Source organism: Micropterus salmoides, unplaced genomic scaffold, assembly GCF_014851395.1.
Source record: "Micropterus salmoides isolate LMB-PRFRI ecotype aquatic unplaced genomic scaffold, ASM1485139v1 Ms_hic_scaffold_4, whole genome shotgun sequence".
Lineage (NCBI taxonomy): Eukaryota > Metazoa > Chordata > Actinopteri > Centrarchiformes > Centrarchidae > Micropterus > Micropterus salmoides.
In genome coordinates this window covers 24,576,484-24,597,475 of record NW_024043372.1, presented here as the reverse complement: position 1 = coordinate 24,597,475, position 20,992 = coordinate 24,576,484, and the positions used below count along the sequence as shown (strand labels likewise).

Below are 20,992 nucleotides of genomic sequence, written 5' to 3'. Positions count from 1 at the left end.
CAACACACTACTAATGGACACAAACACGTATGAGACACTGAGACGAGACCCAACCAGCGGATACAAGAAGGCCATAGAATGTCTACAACAGTTACAGAAGGACAACACCATCACCCGTGAACAATATTACCGTTTGTATCCTGGAGAATCCATTCCATGCATTTATGGACTACCCAAGATTCACAAAGAAGGAGCCCCACTCAGGCCGATTATCAGCAGCATTAACTCGGTCACCTACAACATTGCCAAACACATTTCCACCATCTTAGCGCCATTGGTGGGAAACACGCCTCACCACATTCAAAACTCTATTGACTTTGTAAACAAAGTTCGAGGACTAAAACTGGATCCAGATGAAACCATGGTATCCTATGACGTGACTTCTTTGTTCACCTGCATCCCCACCATAGCAGCAGTAGAAACCGTTAGGAAACGGCTAACACAAGACAACACCCTGGACAACAGAACTAGCCTCAGCCCTGACCAAATCTGCAGATTACTCGACCTCTGTCTAAACACCACCTACTTCCAGTATAACGGTGGATTCTACAGACAGAAGCATGGCTGTGCCATGGGCTCACCGGTATCCCCGATTGTGGCCAACATCTACATGGAAGAAGTGGAGAGTAAAGCCCTCAACTCCTTCAGAGGAATAGCACCGAGCCACTGGTACAGATATGTGGACGACACCTGGGTCAAAATCAAAAGCCAGGAAGTGCAAGCCTTCACAGAACACATCAACTCTGTGGACAGTAACATCAGGTTCACACGAGAAGATGTTCACAACAACAGTTTGGCCTTCCTGGACTGCGCTGTTCACATTGAAGAGGACAGGAGCCTGCAGATTGGTGTTTACAGAAAACCCACACACACAGACCAATACCTACTCTTCGATTCACACCACCCACTGGAGCACAAGCTAGGGGTCATGAGAACACTGCATCACAGAGCAGAAAACATACCAACAAGCGCCCAAACCAGAGAGAAGGAACAGAACCACCTGAAGGGGGCACTTACAGCCTGTGGATACCCTAAATGGACCTTTGTGAAAACAGCCACAAGATCCAAGAAGAACAAAACTACAGGGGAGGAGGAAAAGAAGGTCAAACGCAACAACATTGTGATTCCATACGTGTCTGGAGTATCAGAGAAACTCAGGAGGATTTTTAACAAACATAACATCCCTGTGTTTTTTAAACCCAAGAACACACTAAGACAGATGCTGGTCCACCCCAAAGACCGCACACCCAAACACAAGAAAAGCAATCTAGTGTATGCGGTCCAATGCAGTGAGGAATGCACAGATCTGTATATTGGGGAAACTAAACAACCACTACACAAACGCATGGCTCAACACAGAAGGGCCAACTCCTCAGGTCAAGACTCTGCAGTTTACTTACATCTGAAGGACAGAGGACACTCGTTTGAGGACCACCAGGTGCACATTTTAGACAGAGAGGATGGATGGTTTGAAAGAGGTGTCAAGGAAGCCATCTACACCAGGGTTGAGAAGCCGTCATTGAACAGGGGAGGGGGTCTACGCCACCACTTATCCCCCACTTGCAATGCTGTCCTTTCATCACTTCCCAGGAAACTCAACAAACGTAACCTATTGGCCTCAGGTGAAGATACCAACGATGGTCGTTCAGTCTTGGCCACAGGTAGTCTCAACGACTGTAACGACTGTCGTCACAACACCAAGGAACACTAACGAACCAGCGGTATCGATGACCCGGGATAACGACCCCACTGAGGTTAAATAGCTGAGTTTCCCTGCCAGTCAGTCAGAACTGAAGAAGTCCTTTGGATAAGGGACGAAACGTCTTCCAGTATCTTCAACCAAGTCCAGTTGCCCTTCATTTTAACCCTAGTTGGATGACACCTCTTGTTTAGTGCCAGAAGGACTGTTTTGTTTTGACTGTTTCATTGACACTTAAGATAGGTCAAGGTGTCAACCATTTTGGAGACAAGCCCAGTTGTTCTCTATGATTAGTTTAGAGCAAAAGACTGTTTATTCCTGTAGATTGAAGGGGGGTTTCACGTCTGGGATCGGTGCTCTTTTGTTCGACCAAAAGGTAGAACAGTAAGGTACACCCTTCCCAATTGGGTGATGACCAATGGCTATGGACCTAAGCCATTTGGAGGAAAATGGACCCTCCCACATACCTGGAGGATATTAACAATTTATTTTGTGAGAATCAGGACTGTAAGCTGTGGATCTGGGAGGAGAAGCAGCTTTTCAGTCCACTGCTGGAGGCGGCTTTAGCTCAGTCTGTTCGGACTTGACTGAAAGCTGTAAATCTGAACGGAGGACCAACTTTTCAGTCCACTGCAGTGTTATTTGTTTGTTCTGTAATGCCATCTCTTTATTCACTAATTTTTGTAATTAAATCTTTTTGTTAATTTTCATTGAACTGAGCCTCTCCTTTCTCTTTTCTTACCCTGTACACTTCCGGGATGGTCGGGGTAGAATGAAGCTGCAATGGAAGAAACACTCGCCTTTTCCCCTCTTGGATATATTTTTTTTAGTTTGAAGTAGAACCTCAATAGGCTGCTCTTCCTGGCTGGCAGCCCTTATCAGCAGAAATCAATGAGGAAGTCTTTATCAGGAAACTTTATTGCTCCAGTCATCTGCAGGTACACAGTAGACAGATGTGTGGAAACATTAGCCTACAATATCAGCAGATATGTCTCGCTGCTGTGGTAATGCAAAAGTGGAAAAAAGATACCAAATCAGCAGCAACAAAAATGATTTGAAATAATGAGATGTTAGTGCACACGAATATATAACTTCAACTTTCAACAGTTACACAGCCACATTAAACTATACCATTATCACTACAGTTTTGCTTTAAGAAACTAAAGAATGGTTCATAAAACTCTATCTTACACTCAAAATGCCAACCACAAGAACACTGCAAATTCACTTAAAAATGTATTTTTGTCTCATTTTTTAAGCATTTACCGCTGTAAAAGCCCTGAAATGGCACATAGTTGAAAAGCAGAATATTACAGAAGAAATGTAATGTTTGGATTTGACCACTGCTGGTCGTCTGTTTCCCTTGTTTAAACTTGTGAGCCACGACATGTTTGGGGAATCCAGTCAAAACACAACCTGTGGCACATGTTGAGTTAGGATTTTGTTTCTATGGCAACAACAGACTCACTGGACTGTCTGTGTTTTGATGACAATATTTCCAACATCCCTGGTATATATATATATATTACTTTTTTTGTGTTTTTTTTACACATGCCCTCATGAGTCTTAACAGTAAAAAGTGTGTTTTCTTTGTATTATGGTAATGATACATGCAGTTATCCAGGTCATTTCTCTGGATGTTTAAGTTGTCCAGTGTCCTTACTGACCTCTGGCACCTTCACATTGGTGAAGTACACTTTGTGAATGGACCAGAACATCCCGTTGATCGCTGAAACACTCCACAGACAACACAATTCCTTAAGCTCACAGGTAAGGGGTCGATCTGTCTGACATTGCCACACACAAAGAAAGCCAACGACCGGGTCATATTTAAACTTTACACACACCTTAAATACATATTTGTTTGGTAAGATTAATGATATGCAGATGGCTGCAATCTGTTAATGTATTAGGGCTGTACAAGATACTTAATATTTACTGTTGTAAATGTATAAGATTATTTTTGTTGTGGTGTTCCCTTTAGGTGGAAATGTAAGTTTAATGCCACATTTGGTTTTGAATGTCGTACCCAAGTATAGTTTTTAATCTGTGTAACTGCCCTGTGATTGGTGATCAGTATTTCAGCATGACCAGAAAAAATAAACAAATCTCGGAATAGCAGTTCATTAAACCAAGAGGAAGCTGAGACAGTGCTATGCAGAACACGGCGAGGATTTCCTTCAATTGCTGCAGCAGGGAAACCCTCTCCCTTTTATGTGCAGAGTAAAACCTACAATATCCTGGTTGTCTGTCACTACGAGGCTCTCTAGCACTACCTGTTGGCAAAGTGTACAGTAACAACAGTGCAGCAAAAAAAGTTTGTTTTTAATTTAAATACTAAATGTCTCTTCAAATTATTTGTAGCAGCTTTTGTTTGTAAGTTTTGGTCACTCTTATACTTTGCAACACTGTTTTTTAAAAATAAAGTTTTACTTGCATATTAATAAAATGTTCTTAGCCCAATCACGGTCATATGCTACAGACAGTAGTGAATATTTCAGCCTCTTGTGATTTTGTTTGTGTAAAACTGAAAACATAATAGATAAAATAGGAAAGCCTTCCCCAGTTTATCATTTCAAAGCATAGAAAGATCATATCAAAGATATACTATGAAAGATCTGGGCCACAGATAACATGAACGACACCCAGACTCCTTTTCTAATATCTTCATGAGTGCAGATTAGTCTGCGTTTCATTATTTTTGCATTAACTACTTGTGTAGAGCTAGATAGATGACAGAATCCAACCCAAATGCAGGACGTGTTGTTCCTCACAGTGCAGCTTTTTGTTAATATGTTTCAACAGTGGATTGACACTAAAGAGAACTGTGTGTATACAAGTTTAATATTTTGCAAAAGCTTTACCACAGCATTTAAATACAATATTCTGAAAAACTGGAAAAACAAGGCTCTACACCATGAGTGTCTACATTACAACATGGAAAATGTCCAAACAACAAGTAAAGCCTGTTTAGTTGTAGTCTGTGTAAAATTCACATTTCAGGTTAACATGGCTGTTGTCGGTCTGATTCGTGGCAGCACTGCTGTGCTTGAGGAGAGAAACTGGATCCATTGGCCTGCCAGTCTATTCCTGCACGTTCATCCCTCTGCTGGTTGGCTGACACTCACTGCTGTGTCATCTTGGCTGCTTCAGCTTTTATTAGTGAAATGAGTTCCAGGTTAATTAGAAACACAAAGCGAAGACCTGCAATCTGGAGAGACAAGATACAGTATGTCAGGGCCATGTCTTGCCACTCACATAAAGGCGGTTCAATCTGAATCATATACAACTTGGCCGACACCTATGAGGTGCCCCTAGGGACATTCAGAATTACCATGCATATACATGTACTTCACATACACTACTGAACCAAACACACACACCTGAAATGCTCACACACACACACACACACACACACACACACACACACACACACACACACACACACACACACACACACACACACACACACACACACACACACACACACACACACACACACACACACACACACACACACACACACACAAAAATGAAAACCTTACACTTACGTGAAATTCTATGGTTGGTCCCAGCCAATGATCCCAGCTTGCACTTCAGGTAAGTTAACATTAGAGCTATACACCAAAACTTTAAATAATGATTTATATGTTATTGACATTATACATAAGATTTAAAATTAAAAGTATTTACTGTAATTGTGGTTTGCAACACCACAATTGTCTAAACGTGAATTAGCTTTAAACTAAGTTCTAACTGTTAAATGTCTAACAAACTATTTGAAGCAAATCAATTAAACCTGAATTCAGAATTCCACATAACTTTAGTTATGAGTCAATAATTTGGATGTCACTTGATTATAGTGTTTCCTTTAATAAGTCAATGGTAAGCTAATGTTAAGTTAAATATGGTAACATGAGCTATTTTGCTTGCATAATGTTAGCCGTAGTTATTTCCAGTTTTTGGCCTTAAAAAAGGCATTAAACGGCCTTCTCTACTTCTTTTCCCACTCCCTGCTAGGAAGAGCAGCACTGGATCTCCTCATCACCACTGTGGTTTTAAACATCTGTGTTTTATGTCCATTACAAAAAATGTTTTATGGTTCCCATTGCTATAAATTCTAAATAGATTTATACTTTAGACTTATTTTGTCTTTACTACTTACTGAAAATGTTCATTTTACATTCTGATTGTCAATTGAAAGAACCAGCTCATCATGCAACACAGATAAAACATCGAATATAAAATCTTAACTCTTTTGCTAAGGGAGAGCAGTCTAGTATAAGTTGAAAAGTGAAAATAAATACTTTTTCGTCTTTTGACCTTGGTCAGAAAACAAAATAGTTATGCAGTTTTTTAACATTGTACCTTATACTTGAAGATAACATAGGAGCCTTACACTCAGCAACTAGAGCCAGAGAAGGTTTTGAAGAGTGCCTTGTTTGCTGCTCTCATGTACAGTAAGTCTAGTTTAAAGACAAGAGAATGAGCACAAATCCAAACAACACTGGGTAAAGTGCTTAAACAAAGAATGACCTGCTGACTGAGAAATTATGAACCCCTCTAGATGTACCATTAATTGCAATGTTGCAAACTCTGAGGTATTCTCAGGCAAGTGGCCCACACAGAGCAAGCTGTGAGTCAGCAGAGCAAGCTGTGAGTCAGCTGATCGAATGCACTTGTAGCAAATATGTGCTTTCTATCAGTTAATGTTTTTCACCCTTTTGCCTCACTACACACTATACAGTAAGCCAATAAACATGTAATATCCACAAGACCTACTCAAAGGTCACAATAAATGACACCATCTATAGAGCTTCACAACTATACAGTGTACAGATAATTCTTTTTTTTTTTTTTTTTATGTAACTTCTGAGTGAATGTCACATTTGTCTCTTAAAGAATTTCTCCTTCTCTAGCTCTGCCAGGAGTCTGTCTGGTCAGAGTGCGCCTCCCTATGGCGACTCCCAGCGCTGGTGTGCTTGCATTTGATAACTAGCAGTGGGCTAAAGCCGACCCATCTGATTAGTTTGAAATTGAGCATATACTTTGGAAGAAATCAAACTATGCGCCGATGCTTGTCAGAAGCAATAAACATAATGCCGTTATATGATCAACAGTTGTTAGCTTGTATTGTGAGATGTGCACTGTTATTTAAACAACTTCCTGTTCAACTGAAATCCTCCCATACAACATACTGAAATGCTTTTATACAACATGCATTTTACTTGAGTGTGTGTGAGAGCATTTCAGTATAGTATGTGAATGAGTTTGGTTTCATATGTGTATGTGGGAGGAAAAGTACATGTATATGCATGGTAGTTCTGAATAATGTCCCTAGGGGCACTTCATAGACACCCTCTGCGCACCTCCACCACAGAGTTGTTGTTGAGTTTCCACTTGTTGCCCGACAGGACCGGTCTGCCATCTATGTAGATGGGTCGTCTGCCCTCATTGGCGATGAAGAAGTCTCCATTATTCTTTAGTTTAATAATTCCTGTAGACATCAATGCATATGATTACCACTGACTGAAAACCTACATCAAGATGACTGAGTGACAGTTGGTAGTTTCGTTACTTTCAGCGATAACATCTTTAACATGAGAACAAATCAAAAATTACATACTGGTCTTACAAACTGGTATTAAAAGGCCTTGACCTTAGCGATGCAGACTGCTTGAGACTAGTGCTGGGCGATATGGCCAAAAATGTTTTCACGCTAAAAAATTTCATATCATTAGAGATCGATAATTATCACGGTAAATGTCAAATCCTTATTTTCTTTTAATTCTCGCTCCTGAGTGAAAATTTAAGAAACCAGATGGTTAATCGTAGTTTTAAACTATTCTTTGGAGGCCAAAACATGACAAACAGTTGAGGCCAAATCATGGCTCGCTTAACAAATCTGATGGTAGATTTCAAAACAATTATGATCCAATCAAAAAGCATGAGCATTTTTAAGTCATCTTAAATAAATCTTTTTTCAGTCCCTTCCCACAAAAATAAATATCTTAACAGAAAAATTCAGTGCTAATTTGTTTGTTATTCAAATGAATTAAATCAAACATTTATTAAACATGAGGAAAATTAGATCGCAATAATTATCATTAGTTTCAAATACCCAGCCCTACTACTGGCACAAACCCCTTTCTGTGCAAATTCAGATTTGATTGAGGCCAAAGCAGCAGTTTGTTTTATTTTAAGATGAAACAAAGCACAATAAATGTATATTCCCCCTACGACTAGAATACTGGAGTGTACTACCCTGAGAGCTGAGACATTTTACAGGCCAGGAACTACAGAAGAAGAAAAATCTAGACCCTGGTTCATCCACGCTTATTTAACACAAGCATGGATCATGTTTATGTTCATGTTCAGTCTTAGCCAAATACAAAAGAGGTGACTGAGGCAGAGAGCTGTGTGCAAAATTCACTTTCAAAAAGTATAACAGATGTTGTAATCACTAGGCTAAATAATCTCAATATCAAAAAAGTATGCAAAAATTGCTCTAACACTCCTGAAAATTGCGGGAACATTTTACTGGTTTTCCGTTCTCCCAGCTGCAACATGTCACATTACAGCCTGACAGTGTGAGTTTATTCACCTTGTTTTCTTGATATTTTCCAGGCAGGTCCCTCTAGCGATAGATCTACATCTATGGGTTTGTCCTTGGTCGCCCTGCCCAGCGTAATCTGTGTGAATATGAATAAAAAGACAATTGGCGTCCTAGTGAAAATACATCTTCACAGAAAAGACACTCCGCTCGCTGTTCACTTCCATTTTCTTCTCAACGTGACACTTCAACAATGCCTCTCTGCAACAAGCGTTACTGAAAAATTTCTCACCTCGCGCGATCTCATGAGGTAGCGAACCATCCTTCCTCGTAATGCTGCCAGCGTCTGGTTGTCAAAGTCAGGCATGCTCATCCCTGGTGGTGCAAACACACGAGTTCCATCAAACTTGACTTCTCAAAACAAACATACCTAAAAAAAGCCACCTGCTGGGGCTCGGTGAGCGAACGTTTACGTACCTGTGATGCTGTCCACGAGGACCTGCCAACGGGGCAACTCCTGCTCTAACTGTCTGATCTCCCTTTTCTGGTGACGATCGGAAATCATCAGCTCTGAACAGGAAGAACGAGGAGTATGGAAGTTTATGTAAACAATTTCAAGATGACCAGAGATTTACATCCATGTTATACAGAGATGAAAAATCCATTATGGCACATGTTTCTAGCTGTAATAACAAAAATACTGATATTCCAATTCAAATCATAACAAAACCGGACTTTGACTTCAGCTTTGTCATTAGGCATATCTTCAAGTAATGAACCTTAGCTCTAAACTCACAAGATGCATGATCTAACTTATGTTGCGTTGTATTTAACTTGTTTCTTCTTCATAAACCACTTTCTTACCATGTTCCAACACCTCATCTCTGCTCTCCCTGTGTGAAAATAAACAGAAGAACTGATCAGGGTTGAAAATTCACAAACACACAATACTTTTTTTTTTTATTATTATTTTTTAAATAATTTAATTTCTTTTAAATAATTAAATTTTTTAAAAATTAAAAAACAAACACACAATACTTAACTGAGAAGGCAACAAAAACAAGAGACAAATACTGCAAAAAAAAAAAAAAACAGGGGAAAAAAGTCTGATCAACTGTCGTACTTTAACTTTACGTCATCGACCATCTGCTCAGCATCAGAGAAGTTGAGGACCTGGTCGCCTTTGGGGAGAGGCTGGACTACAACACACAATCAAAGCCAGCGAGACAATTACTTACAGAACTGTTAAACTCATCACTTCTTTTAATAGGCTCACACACATTTTTTTTCTTTTTTCAACACAAATTTTTACTTTATACACTTACTCAATAAAGTGTTATTTAATTTCCATTATTATAATATGGAATAATATAGCAAATGTTGTCAAATGTCACAGATGTTGGCATCACATATTCATCCAGCAGGACTTAATCAGCTGTTCACCTCTTATTATTGCCTATATTTTAAAAAGGGTGAGGTCTTTATTGGCTATACAGATTTTTATTAATCGTTTCAAAGAGGCATAGTAAAAAGTAATGATTAACATGCTAAAGAACTGTAATTAAACTAGGAGGAAAATGACAACTATGGGATGAAATCAATAAGAGTTGATCAGCGCAGGTTTATTGGCAATTTACTGCATTTATAACACTAGGCATGTTATACCAAAAATGAAAATGATCAATTTTGAGCACCATGCTAGTTAGCTTAATAACTCTCTCTCTATTTAGGTTCACATAAGTTTGTTTTTGTTCTACACAAATCTCAAAGTCTGACTAGGCAGCTTGGACGAGTATGTTATGCTGGTGTTCATTCTGTTTAGATACACATGAAGAGTGTCGCCCTCTGGGCTTTCCAAGCATAAGTTATCGCTGCTATGAGATGTCAAAACTTCTCCTTACTGGCGAAATGGTACATTTGAGTGTCACGTTCTGTTAAACATTAAGACTATATTCCAAATCTCAATAAAACACATTTTTGACACCGTTTGTGTAGGCAACTCAACTCACCACTCTGGTCATCCAGCAGATAATACTGCTTTAGCAGCTGCCAGTGCACCAGCAGGCTCTTAGGGGTGCGAGATGGGTGAAAGACACCGGGGTGTTTGCTCAGAAGCTCCTGGAACACGTCCAATTTGGGCTGACTAGTCTGTTTAATAATCAGAAAAATAATAATACAAACCTGCTTGTGAATACAGCAGTCGAATTTGTACTTTTAAAAAGTATGCATTGAGCTGGAGAAACCAAACCTGTTCAACAGCTTATTTTCATTTAATTCTAAATATTTAGATGGGTAATTTTCAGATTACATTCTTGATATTTATGTTTATTTTCCTAGAACAGTGAAATGTTCCCCAAACAGTTTCACTTACTGAACCAATCTTAGCCAGCAGTGCCTCCTCAGGCTGACTGAAGAGAGCTTTGCTTTGGATTGCTGCAATGGCTTCTGGGTGAAGCTGACGCATGGCCTGCCATGCCAACCTAAATCAGAGACAACAGAGAGAATGTAATTTTTTAAATAAGGAAACAATACAGAAACTTGGAGGGGAAGATAAAGCTGCTAGTATCTTACTTTGAGATGACAGGATCGTAGAGGAGAGCGTACCACCTCTCTTTAATTTCCCGCAGTGTGAAACGACAGCTGAACTTGACCCCCAAATGAACTGAGGTTAGGTCTGTGGTCTGGAGACAAACACAGACTCATCAGATCATAAACTGACAAAACAGACTCATACAAACAAATTGGTCATGCATTCCTGAACATTATCCATTCACTTTTATTCTACTTACCTGCAACACTGCATTTATAAGTAGCAGGTCATCAGTGGGTTTCCATCGTCCCAAGTCTTTAGTAATATGTAGAGGCTGCTTGCTTTTCTTTACTCTTTTAGTGATGGGTGCAGGGTTTACTACCATGGTGAGGGGCGGTGTGAGAGCGGTTCCTGATTTTGTCACCTGACAAAGCCACACACAAATGCATAAAAACTATCAATCAAATCTATGTGAGCTTATCATCCTTGACATGCGATCATCCAAGAATCTGGGGATTCGTATGTACCTTTTTTTTCTCGCTCGATGAAGGTTCACTCCCTGAACAGCGGACAGGCTCTATGACAGGAGGGCCTTTGACTCTACTAGACGACTTCACAAGGCTACTCTCCACCAACTCATCGTCAAACTTCTTCCGCTTTATGGACCTATGGAAGGTATACAGTCATTCTTTAAACATCTGCAGATGCACCACTGAAAAACAACATAAAATATCTATGTTCAATTTACTGCCAACAAAATGCATTATTATAGTATAACTCAAACCTGGAGGAACTTCTGCGTTTGGGAACACCACTGCCAAACGCTTGTGTTGCCGTCCTTTTCACGTCTTTTATTCCAAGTGACTCTTCGTCCTCAGACCGACACTGTGCACCAGCTACTCCCATCGGTGCGCCAGCCACAGGGTCACCAGCTTGCATCTGTTCAGTCCCAACATGAAACACATAAGGAAATAACCCAGACATTTCTCAGCTCAGAGTAGCAGGACTCACGACAGGATAAGACTAGCCATCCTCACGTTATGAACCTTTCACTTGGCTCTAAATAGCTGCAGCGTCCATGGAGCACAAGTTTTATCTTACTCCAGGCTGCATGCATCTTTAAAAATCCAAGAATAGTTTCAGCTTTGTTGAAAGAGTAGCTAGATGCAAAGGCTGTGGTTAATTACGAGGTGAGCAGAAAGTCTGTGGACTACAGGAGCAATTTACTTTGACAGGCAGTTTAATTGAGTTGCAAGTTATCTGTTTTTAACAACACCTGTTACTCCTTGATACTAACTTAAACATCTGTATGACAACATTTTACAGTTTTACTTTCGCTAAACTGCAATCACAACATCAAAGTTATAACAAGACAGGCAGATTACGTCTCAGATTAAAGTAAAGTATTCACATCGTTACTGTTCAAGTCTTTGAAGCCCATTTATAAGTGGCTGTGTATTAGTTTAGTCAGGGGACTGGCTGGCTAATCAACTTAGCGACGCCTTTGTTTACATGTAATGTTAGCCACAGGGCCTCCACTGTTGCTTTCGATGTGCCACATTTAGCTTGAAATTAATAGCTGTGTAGAGCAACATAGTTATCAGAGATACTATTGCACCACAGTCTGTTTGTTTTGCCAACACAATTTTATCAAAATAACGCTGGTTTACGATTGGCTAGCTAGCGTTAGCTTAGCTTACACAACGTCGATAGCCTGTGTTAGTTAATTAACGAGCTCATAAAACTAGCTACGCTGTCTTGTCACTCACCTTTCCGTCGCTGTGAAATCTAATTCGTTAACCGGAGTCCGTAAGTCTATTTATGCCTTTTATAAACACCTCTTTAGCTAGCTACATGGCTAACTGGCTACAAGAATCTAACGTATGTCTGTTAGCATTAGCTGCTCTGCTAGTCTGTTTTCTTCCAGCGAGGTTTTATTATGGCGGTTTGTAAACATCTTTGCGGCGCCTCACCGCCTCCTGCTGGACTGGAGCGTCTTTTCATCCAATAAATAACTGATTACACGAGACACATCTTGATTATTTTAAACTGAAATCATCATTTTTTTTTCAGATTTCCCATGTTACTTTAATTTTCTGGCGCGCTTAAAACACTACAAAATATTGTAAATATCAATTAAATTAGTTGAATTAACATATACATTTACAATTTATTGATTTAACATCAACTCTCTGTCTCATCTTACTTTGCAAAGGACAAGCTTCATAAAAGATGGGGGCACCAGAGGAAATTACACTTTTAGATGTTTAGGGTTAGTCTTAATATAATAGATTTTTGTAATTTGCTTAGTAGACTGACCACAGCTCATTGGTTTATTTTTTTCCTTTTCCAGTGTAGTTGTCTGGTATTTCTGATGCTCTTGCAAGTTTACCTAGTATAGGCTAAAGAAAGCAGGGCTTCTCTCAACTCTGGTGGTGTTTCTCCCATTTTCCATTCCTCCACAGTCAAATATTAGTATTATATTTATCTTCACAGTGATTCCATATCAAACACCTATTATATGTTGAACACACATCTAATACACATAGGTGTGAATGCTGCAAAAGAAGTTTCAAGCCCACAAAGTCAGGAGCCCATTCATTCATATTTGACATCTATGGATTGTAACATCTACAGATTGCAGCTTTCAGAGCTGATGTCACATTTTGAATTACCCGTTGTTACCTTTGGCTTTGAGGCGGATCATGATGTGCATGGCAGTGGAGTGACTGAGTCCAAATTATTGACCTACCCCTGCTGCACCACAGCTCACACTACACAGTCCACATGGTCACGTCACGCATGAACTTTAATGCTCAGGGTTGTATTTCTTAATAATGACTGCCTACGTGCCTGGTGGTTGTTCACTGGCATCAAACTAACATCAATTAGAAACACGTTTGCTTGGTTAGACCTAATCTGATGCAGATGTTGGTGTTAAAGCTTAAAGCAAATGACGAGCCTGACAGAGGGGATTACTTATCTTGACAAGACAAGCGGGCATTACATTAACACAAAAACAGGTCATATCATTGATGTGAACTAAGCCAAATAAAATCAACACATAGGCAGAAGTCCAACATGAAACCTTTTAATGATGTTTACAGTAACAGTTTGATAATGTATTAAATTAGAATAAATACAGAGTTCAGATACTGAAGCTTATTACATGTACAAAACAGTGGTACACCACTCATTAAACATTAGTATTGGTATACAGTATATTTACATTTGAAGGAAACAGATTTACAGAGCCTAAGTTTGGCATTTTAAACAGTGGCATCATATATTCGGACACAGGAAAAATTTCAACAGCTGCCGTCACTAAAATGTGTTCACCATAAGCACCTTTTAAATAAACTTTGATTGATGTATTGAACATTGTATCTACACAAAACTCTTAGCTCAGTAAGAGCTGGAGATATTAGAAACAGTGTCCATGTGCCAGTCTGAGAGTCTTAGTATACTGGCATAACATATACAGCACGATCAGGACACTGCTGATACTGCTGCATTTAGATAAGAGCTCAGATGATCTCAGTTCATAATCAGATTTAAGAAGGGGTTACCAGATTCAGAAAAAAATCTGCTTCAGACGTGTTGCAAATTCAATGAAATGCAACATGGTCTGACTCAGTTGAAGGATGAAACGAAAGTCTGAAGATTATCTGTTGAAACGTACTAAAGGAGATCACTGGCTTGCTCTTGGCCTCTGTGCAAATAAGTGCGTGATGGTGATTTTATTTTTTAAAAAACAACAACAATATGGTATTAAATTTGGAGTTACATCGCTCCCAGTGGAAATCCTCAGAGATGAGCGTTCACTGCTCGTCCTTCATTTGTTTGTCCTTCTCCGCGTGTCATCCTCTGCACACCAGGTGACAGGTACGTTGTTGTGTCGATAGGTTAAAGGTCTGCTCTAATATGGTCCACTGCGTGCAACAGACTCATAGTTCCTGGGATAACTCCACCTGCTGGTGCTCTCTACTGCCGAGAGACTCACATTCTCCTAACAGACCGGCGCAGGAGAGTGGGTCATCGTTCAATAAACTGAAGGTTGATGACATTTTCAGGGACCAGAAGCGTCCGTGTCATGGGCTTCACGGAAATCCCTTCTGGGTCTGGCTTCACATCGAAATCTATGAGGATCTAATGAGACCAGAAGCAAGAGAGCTCAGATTTACTGAAATGAAAAAAAAAAAAAATCAATGCTCATCATGTGCTAGTAAGTGTTGGGTCGTGCCTCTTAACGGAAATCCCTGGATTACACAATCAAATTAATTCACAGGAAGTGGATTTGCAGAATGGCTTAAACCGACTTCTTTTAGTTACTCACATTATTCCTAGAAAAACATCGTAAACACTGCAGGGTCTGACAAACTGCATTCAATCGTAAGCAATCTGAATGACTTGTTATATAATCTGTGCACATGCAGCATGTCAGGGAAAATGCATGTCCTGAGGGTCTCCCAATATTGTCTATGTTTTGTGTATATATGTTACATAGAACATTTTTGATGAATGACAACTAAAACTGTTTAATACTGTTCTAATACAAATGTTCAGTCATTGTCTTACTTCTAAATAAACGCTGTAAAGCAGGGCCTTATAACTGTAAAAGTTCCTTGAATTTAAAAACTTTTTTTTAATCAGTTTACCAATCATACAAACTGATAAGTTTGTACTTACTACCTTCTTCCTTTGTCCACTAAAACTACGGACCCAGCCTGGATTAAGACCAGATTCAGGTCCTGATACCTTAAAAGCTAGTCACTCATCTCGGCTATCTATAGCTATCGGCCATCACAAGCTATCTATATCAAGGTCCAGCCAACTCACCCTGGCAAGAGCAAGGTAGAGCTCCAGCTCAGCGATACGGCGACCTATGCAGCTGCGTTTTCCCACCCCAAAGGGTACTGAGGCATACGGGTGATGAGCCTGGTCCTTGTTCAACCATCGATGGGGCTGGAATTCATCCGGATTTTGAAACACTGCTGGGTCCCGTGATGTTGCAAAGTGGCACAGAGTAATCAGAGTCTGGGTGGAAAGATTTGACCATCAGATATGTGTTGCACTGCAAAATGTGACCCATTAGCACATTATTCATATTGAGCCACGTATGAAGGCTCCTTCTGGTGTGACCATGTGGCACGAGACCGATTTTAAAACCAAATAGTCTCCACATGGTAGGAATTTAAAGTGCAGTCATTCCTTCAACACACTCACATTTTTAGGGATGAGGTATCCTCCAACCTGGATGTCTCTCTCTGTAATCACTCGTGCGTTGGCAGGAATGACAGGGTAAAGCCTGGAAAACAGAAGTTCAAGAATGTAAGCAAAATGAAGGCTGCACATTGAAAACTAGATGTCTACAAGAAATGAACTGAAACCCTTTGAGTTATACCTGAGCACTTCCTTGACTGTGGCCTTCATGAGAGGCATGCGGGCCACATCCGCTGCCACCGGTATGCTTCGACCCCCCAGTACACTCAACACCTCGTCCCGGAGCGAGGCCTGCACCTCGGGGTGACGGGACAGCTCGTACAATGACCAGGACATAGTGCTGGAGATCTGAAAAGGCAGACAAGAGGTCAATGCACGTGTGAGGGTGACAGCAGAATCCAGCAAAAAACGGGTACAAGAGCAGCCCCTCTTACTGTGTCCACTCCCGCGAGAAGCAACTCCGTGACGTTGCTGTAGACGGTCTTCATGGGCAGCCCGGTCTGCGACAGAAAGTAGGTGAGGTAACGGCCCTCCACCTTCTCTCCGCGGGCGACCTTCTCCGCTTCGGCTGTCAAACGCTGGTCAATGTGACCTTTCGCTGGAGGCAAAGAGATTAGAGGCCATCATGACAGGGAGGGTACAAGTTGTAAATGCAAATAAACTCACTCGCGTCTTTAGACGCATTAACTGTCCAATGATTATAAACTTGACTTTTTCACGCACTTCTGTGATCTTTTAGCTTAATTTTGGGAGCAAAAATAACTCAGCTATTAGGTTAACCACAGTTTGATCATCGTGGCCAATGCTTGTTTCAGTGCAGATGATCTTACAGTGCATGAGGGTTAAGGACTTTAATCTCCTGCTTTTCCTGATCCAGTTTGCACCAGTGTGATTATTTTAAACATGTTCGATTTTGACATCTCAGATGTGGATAAGTCTTCTTAATGCGCAGTGAGAGTGAGTGGGACGATAACCCAGTGCTGAGTGGAAACCAGCAGCAGCCAATAAGATTTGAGAAGGGCGGAAGGAAAATAATTACATGAAGCGCAGAAAGACACACAGTATGTTCCACCTCCATGTCTGTATAGTGCATCTCAAGCTTGAGTGTAGACTGAAGCTTCCTTATAATATCATCAAGAGTCTGTTGAATTCCCATTTTCATACATCTTTTGATATTCTGTTTCATTATATCTTCCTATTTTCTTAATATTTAGAAGCAGGCGCACATTTTGCCACCATTTCCCATGCTGACACTCAACTTACTCAAATGTTTAAGGGAGAAATAACCTACCAAAGTCAAACATGTAGTCCCAGCACTGACAGAAGACGTTCCAGGGCTTAGGAAACAGCTGGTGCAACCAGCTTGGCATGGCCATGGTAAGGAGCGTCATAACGAACATGGTGTTGATGGACTGGATGAAGCGCTCCGTCTCTTTAGGAACAACCTGATCCAGGCAGCCAATTCTGGATTCAAACAACACGGAGGAAATGCCTGTCAAAATAAACAAAAAAGTGGAATGAGGAGGTGAGAAGGACATGGCACAGGGGGCTGACAGAAGTGAACCGTTACCTCAGCACGCACAGGGAGATAAAACCACATCTAATAAGGCTTTTTAAAAGTAACATTTCATTTTTCAAGTTGTGCCGTCATGATAACACAGCATAGAAATAATATTATGGTTAAGTTAATTAACACTAAGCAATACAAATATAACAAAGAGGACATGATAACAGGGGTGGATTTTACATGGGGGGAATATTGGTAGTTTAATTAATGGATGTTTTGAAACTTTGAAACTGACAAAAAATCTTTCAGTGAGTACTACTGTCTATTTATGCATTTATAGTAAAATACATGCCACAATGTTGATTACAGTGGATCTTTCAGAATAGACTTCGTCAAAGGAATTCACTGGTGGCTGTTAATATGATTATATAATAGGTAATTAGACAGGCAAGGTCTTGTTTTTTCATCATGAGTTCATTGTCTATACGTCACAGTCCACAGTCTCAGCTTCCACTCAGCAATACAATCATTTTGATGACCGCAGAGTTTATGTTTGAGAGCTGTGCATGTGACTGCACAGTCACTTGATTGAAACTGTGTTTTAGTCTGGGAGGATCTGCGAAAGGAAAATTAATTAATGTTGCTCGCCTGCAAGAATAACTGCTGAGGAGCCTCGAGGTGGGGAACAAATTCAATTCTTCATTCTGATGTGTGTATCCTCGATTCATTTCCTTGTAAATGTGATCTGTGATATGAGTTTATCGGTAGTAAAATAAAAAATACATGTTTTTCCTTATGTGTTAATTAAATGTGTTCCAATAATCTGTTTTCTTGCAGCAACATTACATGCTGCTTACACAGTAATGCATCAGTAACATATCCAAATATTTACATAATAACAAAACACTCTAAAATAGAAAATTCTGCTTTATGAGAACTTTTACTTTTATGCTTTCCCTGGTAATAACTTTGAATGCATGTAAATTGGTATTTTTGTGTTGCAGAATTGCTACTTCTACTTAGGCTAAGTAAAGGAGGTGAATACTTTTTTCCACCACACTGGTGATAAATAACTGGTTGAAATGATTTGGGCATGCCAGGCTTTGACAAGCATGTATATTTAAAATGTCAGTGTCATCACACTAATATTGCTTCCTGCGTGCGGCTGGCCCAAGTGTCTACAGGCTGCGGTACACCCCGTAGTTATGCGTGATACTGCAACTCCTCAGACATCGTGAGAGCTTACCCTCGAGGCCGAAGCGATAGAACTCGCTGGCGATGTCGGGGACGAGGCCTCGAGGACGACTGCGGAAGCGAAGTTTGGCGACGAGGTCATCGACCACGCTGTTTAGGGTTTTATCGTAAGCTTCGACCGCCTTCGGCCGGAGCATATGCTTCCCCAGGAGACTTCTCACCGTCTGCCACTCATCCCCCTCACTAGGAACACACACAGAGTAAAAATAAACAAATGCTTATGTATAGCAGTGTGTATATAGGCTCCGTCCGTAGGCTCCGTCCGCTGTGAAACGTCAGGGTTTGTCCACTTGATTTCATTTAGAATCAGCTTGAGATCAGACATGGACAAAGTCTGACTTCTCAGTATTACACTTTGTGAATTCGTAGTCTAAGGACCTAAAAGTTATGTATGACCTCTCCCTACATTAAAGGGGAGTTGGGTCCCTTCATCCCTATGTCTTTATATTAATTAATTAAATTAGTTGAGAAGAGTTGTCTCATCTTAGATTTGACTTAGCAACTTGTGTCTTTGATTTCAGCTACGTTATTACCTCATTGGGTAACTCCACATGCCATACTAAGACATATTAGATAAAAATTCATTACAATCATTAAAAGTTACATTTAGTTTGACATTGTCTTGTGATCTGAGACTTCTAGGTCTGAATGAGTGATACTCACGACGTCAGGAGTCCAAAGTGATGTCCTCTGAGCTTTCTGTAGTCCTTCCAGGAGGAAAGGTCTGAGCGCATGGGGTGCACGCCCTCCTGCCTCAGTACCTGCTCAATAAGTGCTGGATCGGCCACATGGACCGTCAGTATGGGACCGAAGCTCGCCTTCCACATGGGCCCGTACCGCTGCATTCCTTCCAGCTGGGACATGAGAGAAAAGACTGACCTTGTAAAAAAACACCCTGCAGGCTATGAGATGATTGGCATCACCTTTGGATGCACTCTCCTTCAGTTTGAAGCCCAGTGGAAAAAATAAAGATCCCTGCAGGTTTCTCTAATCCACTAATGATTGAGTAGGCCTACCATTTCACAGTATTCCAAAAGTAATGACAAAAACGTTCTTCACCACTTCTTATTATCATGTTTCCCCCCTCTACAACCACAATCAATTACTCTTTCTTCTTTAAACCCTCCTGTGCATCAATATCATTTTATAATTTCATTTAGTTCACTATGGTGCAGCCTACATTGTATGTTTTGGTATTAAACATGCAAATGTTGTATCTACGTGATTCACAGCGCTCCTCTTTAACTTAATCCCCGTTGAACCTCATCCTACCTGCAACTCGTGCAGCCGTGACAGCCCCCGTTTGGCGAACAAGTCCCAGGCGAAGCTGGTGAACGAGGGCCCGGGCATGTCGTCCAGAGTCCTCACTGCCTTTGTCGCCTCCAGATCGGCCGATGCGCCCTCAGCCCACCTCTCCATCCACTTGACCAGGGGGAAGGCGCTCCGGCCGGATACTCTAAGAGCTTGCTGCAGCATCCTTCTCACAGAGATCATGGAGCGGTGAACTCTCGGAGGTGGATGCTCATTTTCATTTCCCCGACTTGGGGCTCTATTTATAACGCGGGGACCAGCTCCTCGAACCGCGGAGATAAAAGCTTTACATTTTCTAATTCTGGGCCAATCACTGGGGGGAATGCAGCGCAGGCCCCGCCCCGCCTGGATGGGAGAGAGGTAGGTGTGTCCAATCAGAGGGCTGAACTCAGACCATCCCAGAAACAGCACACGTGGAGGACCTGGATGCATAATACATGACTTCTCTGTTACTGCACAGGCTTATCTCTCCCCTGTGTGCAGCACTTTGCTCTCTGATAGTGCAAGAGACTGTTTCCCATAATCACGTTTCCTTTTGGAAATGGTGTCTTGAGTGCTTCACAAAACTTACCCTCAAGGCCATTGTTACTATAGATCCCATATATGTAGGCCAGCCTGAAACCCCAGCCAAATCAGCCATTCTCACTAAGCATCACAAACAGGGTTATTATAAATAACTACAGATTTGCAGAGGGCCTGTGTTAACAAACAGTTTCAAACTTAACTTGGAAAAACCTGGAAAAATACTGTGTCTTTTTCCAGACCTGGTGGGGCTTTGTTTACCCAGCGATCACCAGTTATTTTGCTGACTTGGTAGGTTTCCTAGCAAGGGAGAAAATCCTGACCTGATTTCATTAGAACTGGAATTTGTCCAAAGCACCATGTGTGCGTCTGTAGCCTACTCAGAATCTGATT

At 40.8% G+C, this 20,992-nt stretch overlaps 2 protein-coding genes across 3 annotated transcripts; both read right to left on the bottom strand.

Annotated features, from left to right (window-relative positions):
* Positions 1 to 4,522: 4,522 nt before the first annotated feature.
* mcrs1 (microspherule protein 1) lies at positions 4,523 to 12,711 on the bottom strand. Of its 2 annotated transcripts, XM_038697157.1 has the most exons (14): positions 12,552 to 12,711; positions 11,567 to 11,721; positions 11,310 to 11,448; positions 11,042 to 11,206; positions 10,824 to 10,933; positions 10,624 to 10,732; positions 10,262 to 10,400; positions 9,376 to 9,451; positions 9,117 to 9,145; positions 8,730 to 8,822; positions 8,545 to 8,627; positions 8,304 to 8,391; positions 7,069 to 7,196; positions 4,523 to 4,910 (listed from the first exon to the last, which is right to left on the bottom strand). In XM_038697157.1, the coding sequence occupies exons 2-14, from the start codon at positions 11,719 to 11,721 to the stop codon at positions 4,824 to 4,826; spliced, it is 1,401 nt and encodes a 466-aa protein (XP_038553085.1). In that variant the 5' UTR covers positions 12,552 to 12,711; the 3' UTR covers positions 4,523 to 4,823. The 2 variants fall into 2 exon arrangements, with proteins under 2 accessions (XP_038553085.1, XP_038553086.1); XM_038697158.1 differs by lacking the exons at positions 11,567 to 11,721; positions 12,552 to 12,711 and having other exon boundaries at positions 11,042 to 11,208; positions 11,311 to 11,444.
* Positions 12,712 to 13,857: 1,146 nt separating this feature from the next.
* Positions 13,858 to 20,319, bottom strand: LOC119886596 (25-hydroxyvitamin D-1 alpha hydroxylase, mitochondrial). The gene is made up of 9 exons (XM_038697438.1): positions 20,039 to 20,319; positions 19,430 to 19,620; positions 18,759 to 18,949; positions 17,297 to 17,497; positions 16,440 to 16,603; positions 16,187 to 16,353; positions 16,009 to 16,090; positions 15,622 to 15,819; positions 13,858 to 14,931 (listed from the first exon to the last, which is right to left on the bottom strand). The coding sequence occupies exons 1-9, from the start codon at positions 20,258 to 20,260 to the stop codon at positions 14,818 to 14,820; spliced, it is 1,530 nt and encodes a 509-aa protein (XP_038553366.1). The 5' UTR covers positions 20,261 to 20,319; the 3' UTR covers positions 13,858 to 14,817.
* Positions 20,320 to 20,992: the final 673 nt, after the last annotated feature.

Coding starts and splice junctions, on each gene's coding strand:
- mcrs1 (XM_038697157.1), bottom strand. CDS start 11,721: ATGCAAGCTGGTGACCCTGTGGCTGGCGCACCGATGGGAGTAGCTGGT. Junction 9,452..10,261: donor TCTGCTGGATGACCAGAGTG/GTGAGTTGAGTT, acceptor TGTGTGTTGTAG/TCCAGCCTCTCCCCAAAGGC. Junction 8,392..8,544: donor ACCTCATGAGATCGCGCGAG/GTGAGAAATTTT, acceptor ATATTCACACAG/ATTACGCTGGGCAGGGCGAC.
- LOC119886596 (XM_038697438.1), bottom strand. CDS start 20,260: ATGATCTCTGTGAGAAGGATGCTGCAGCAAGCTCTTAGAGTATCCGGC. Junction 16,604..17,296: donor GGACTACATGTTTGACTTTG/GTAGGTTATTTC, acceptor CTTTGCCTCCAG/CGAAAGGTCACATTGACCAG. Junction 15,820..16,008: donor GATACCTCATCCCTAAAAAT/GTGAGTGTGTTG, acceptor CTTTCCACCCAG/ACTCTGATTACTCTGTGCCA.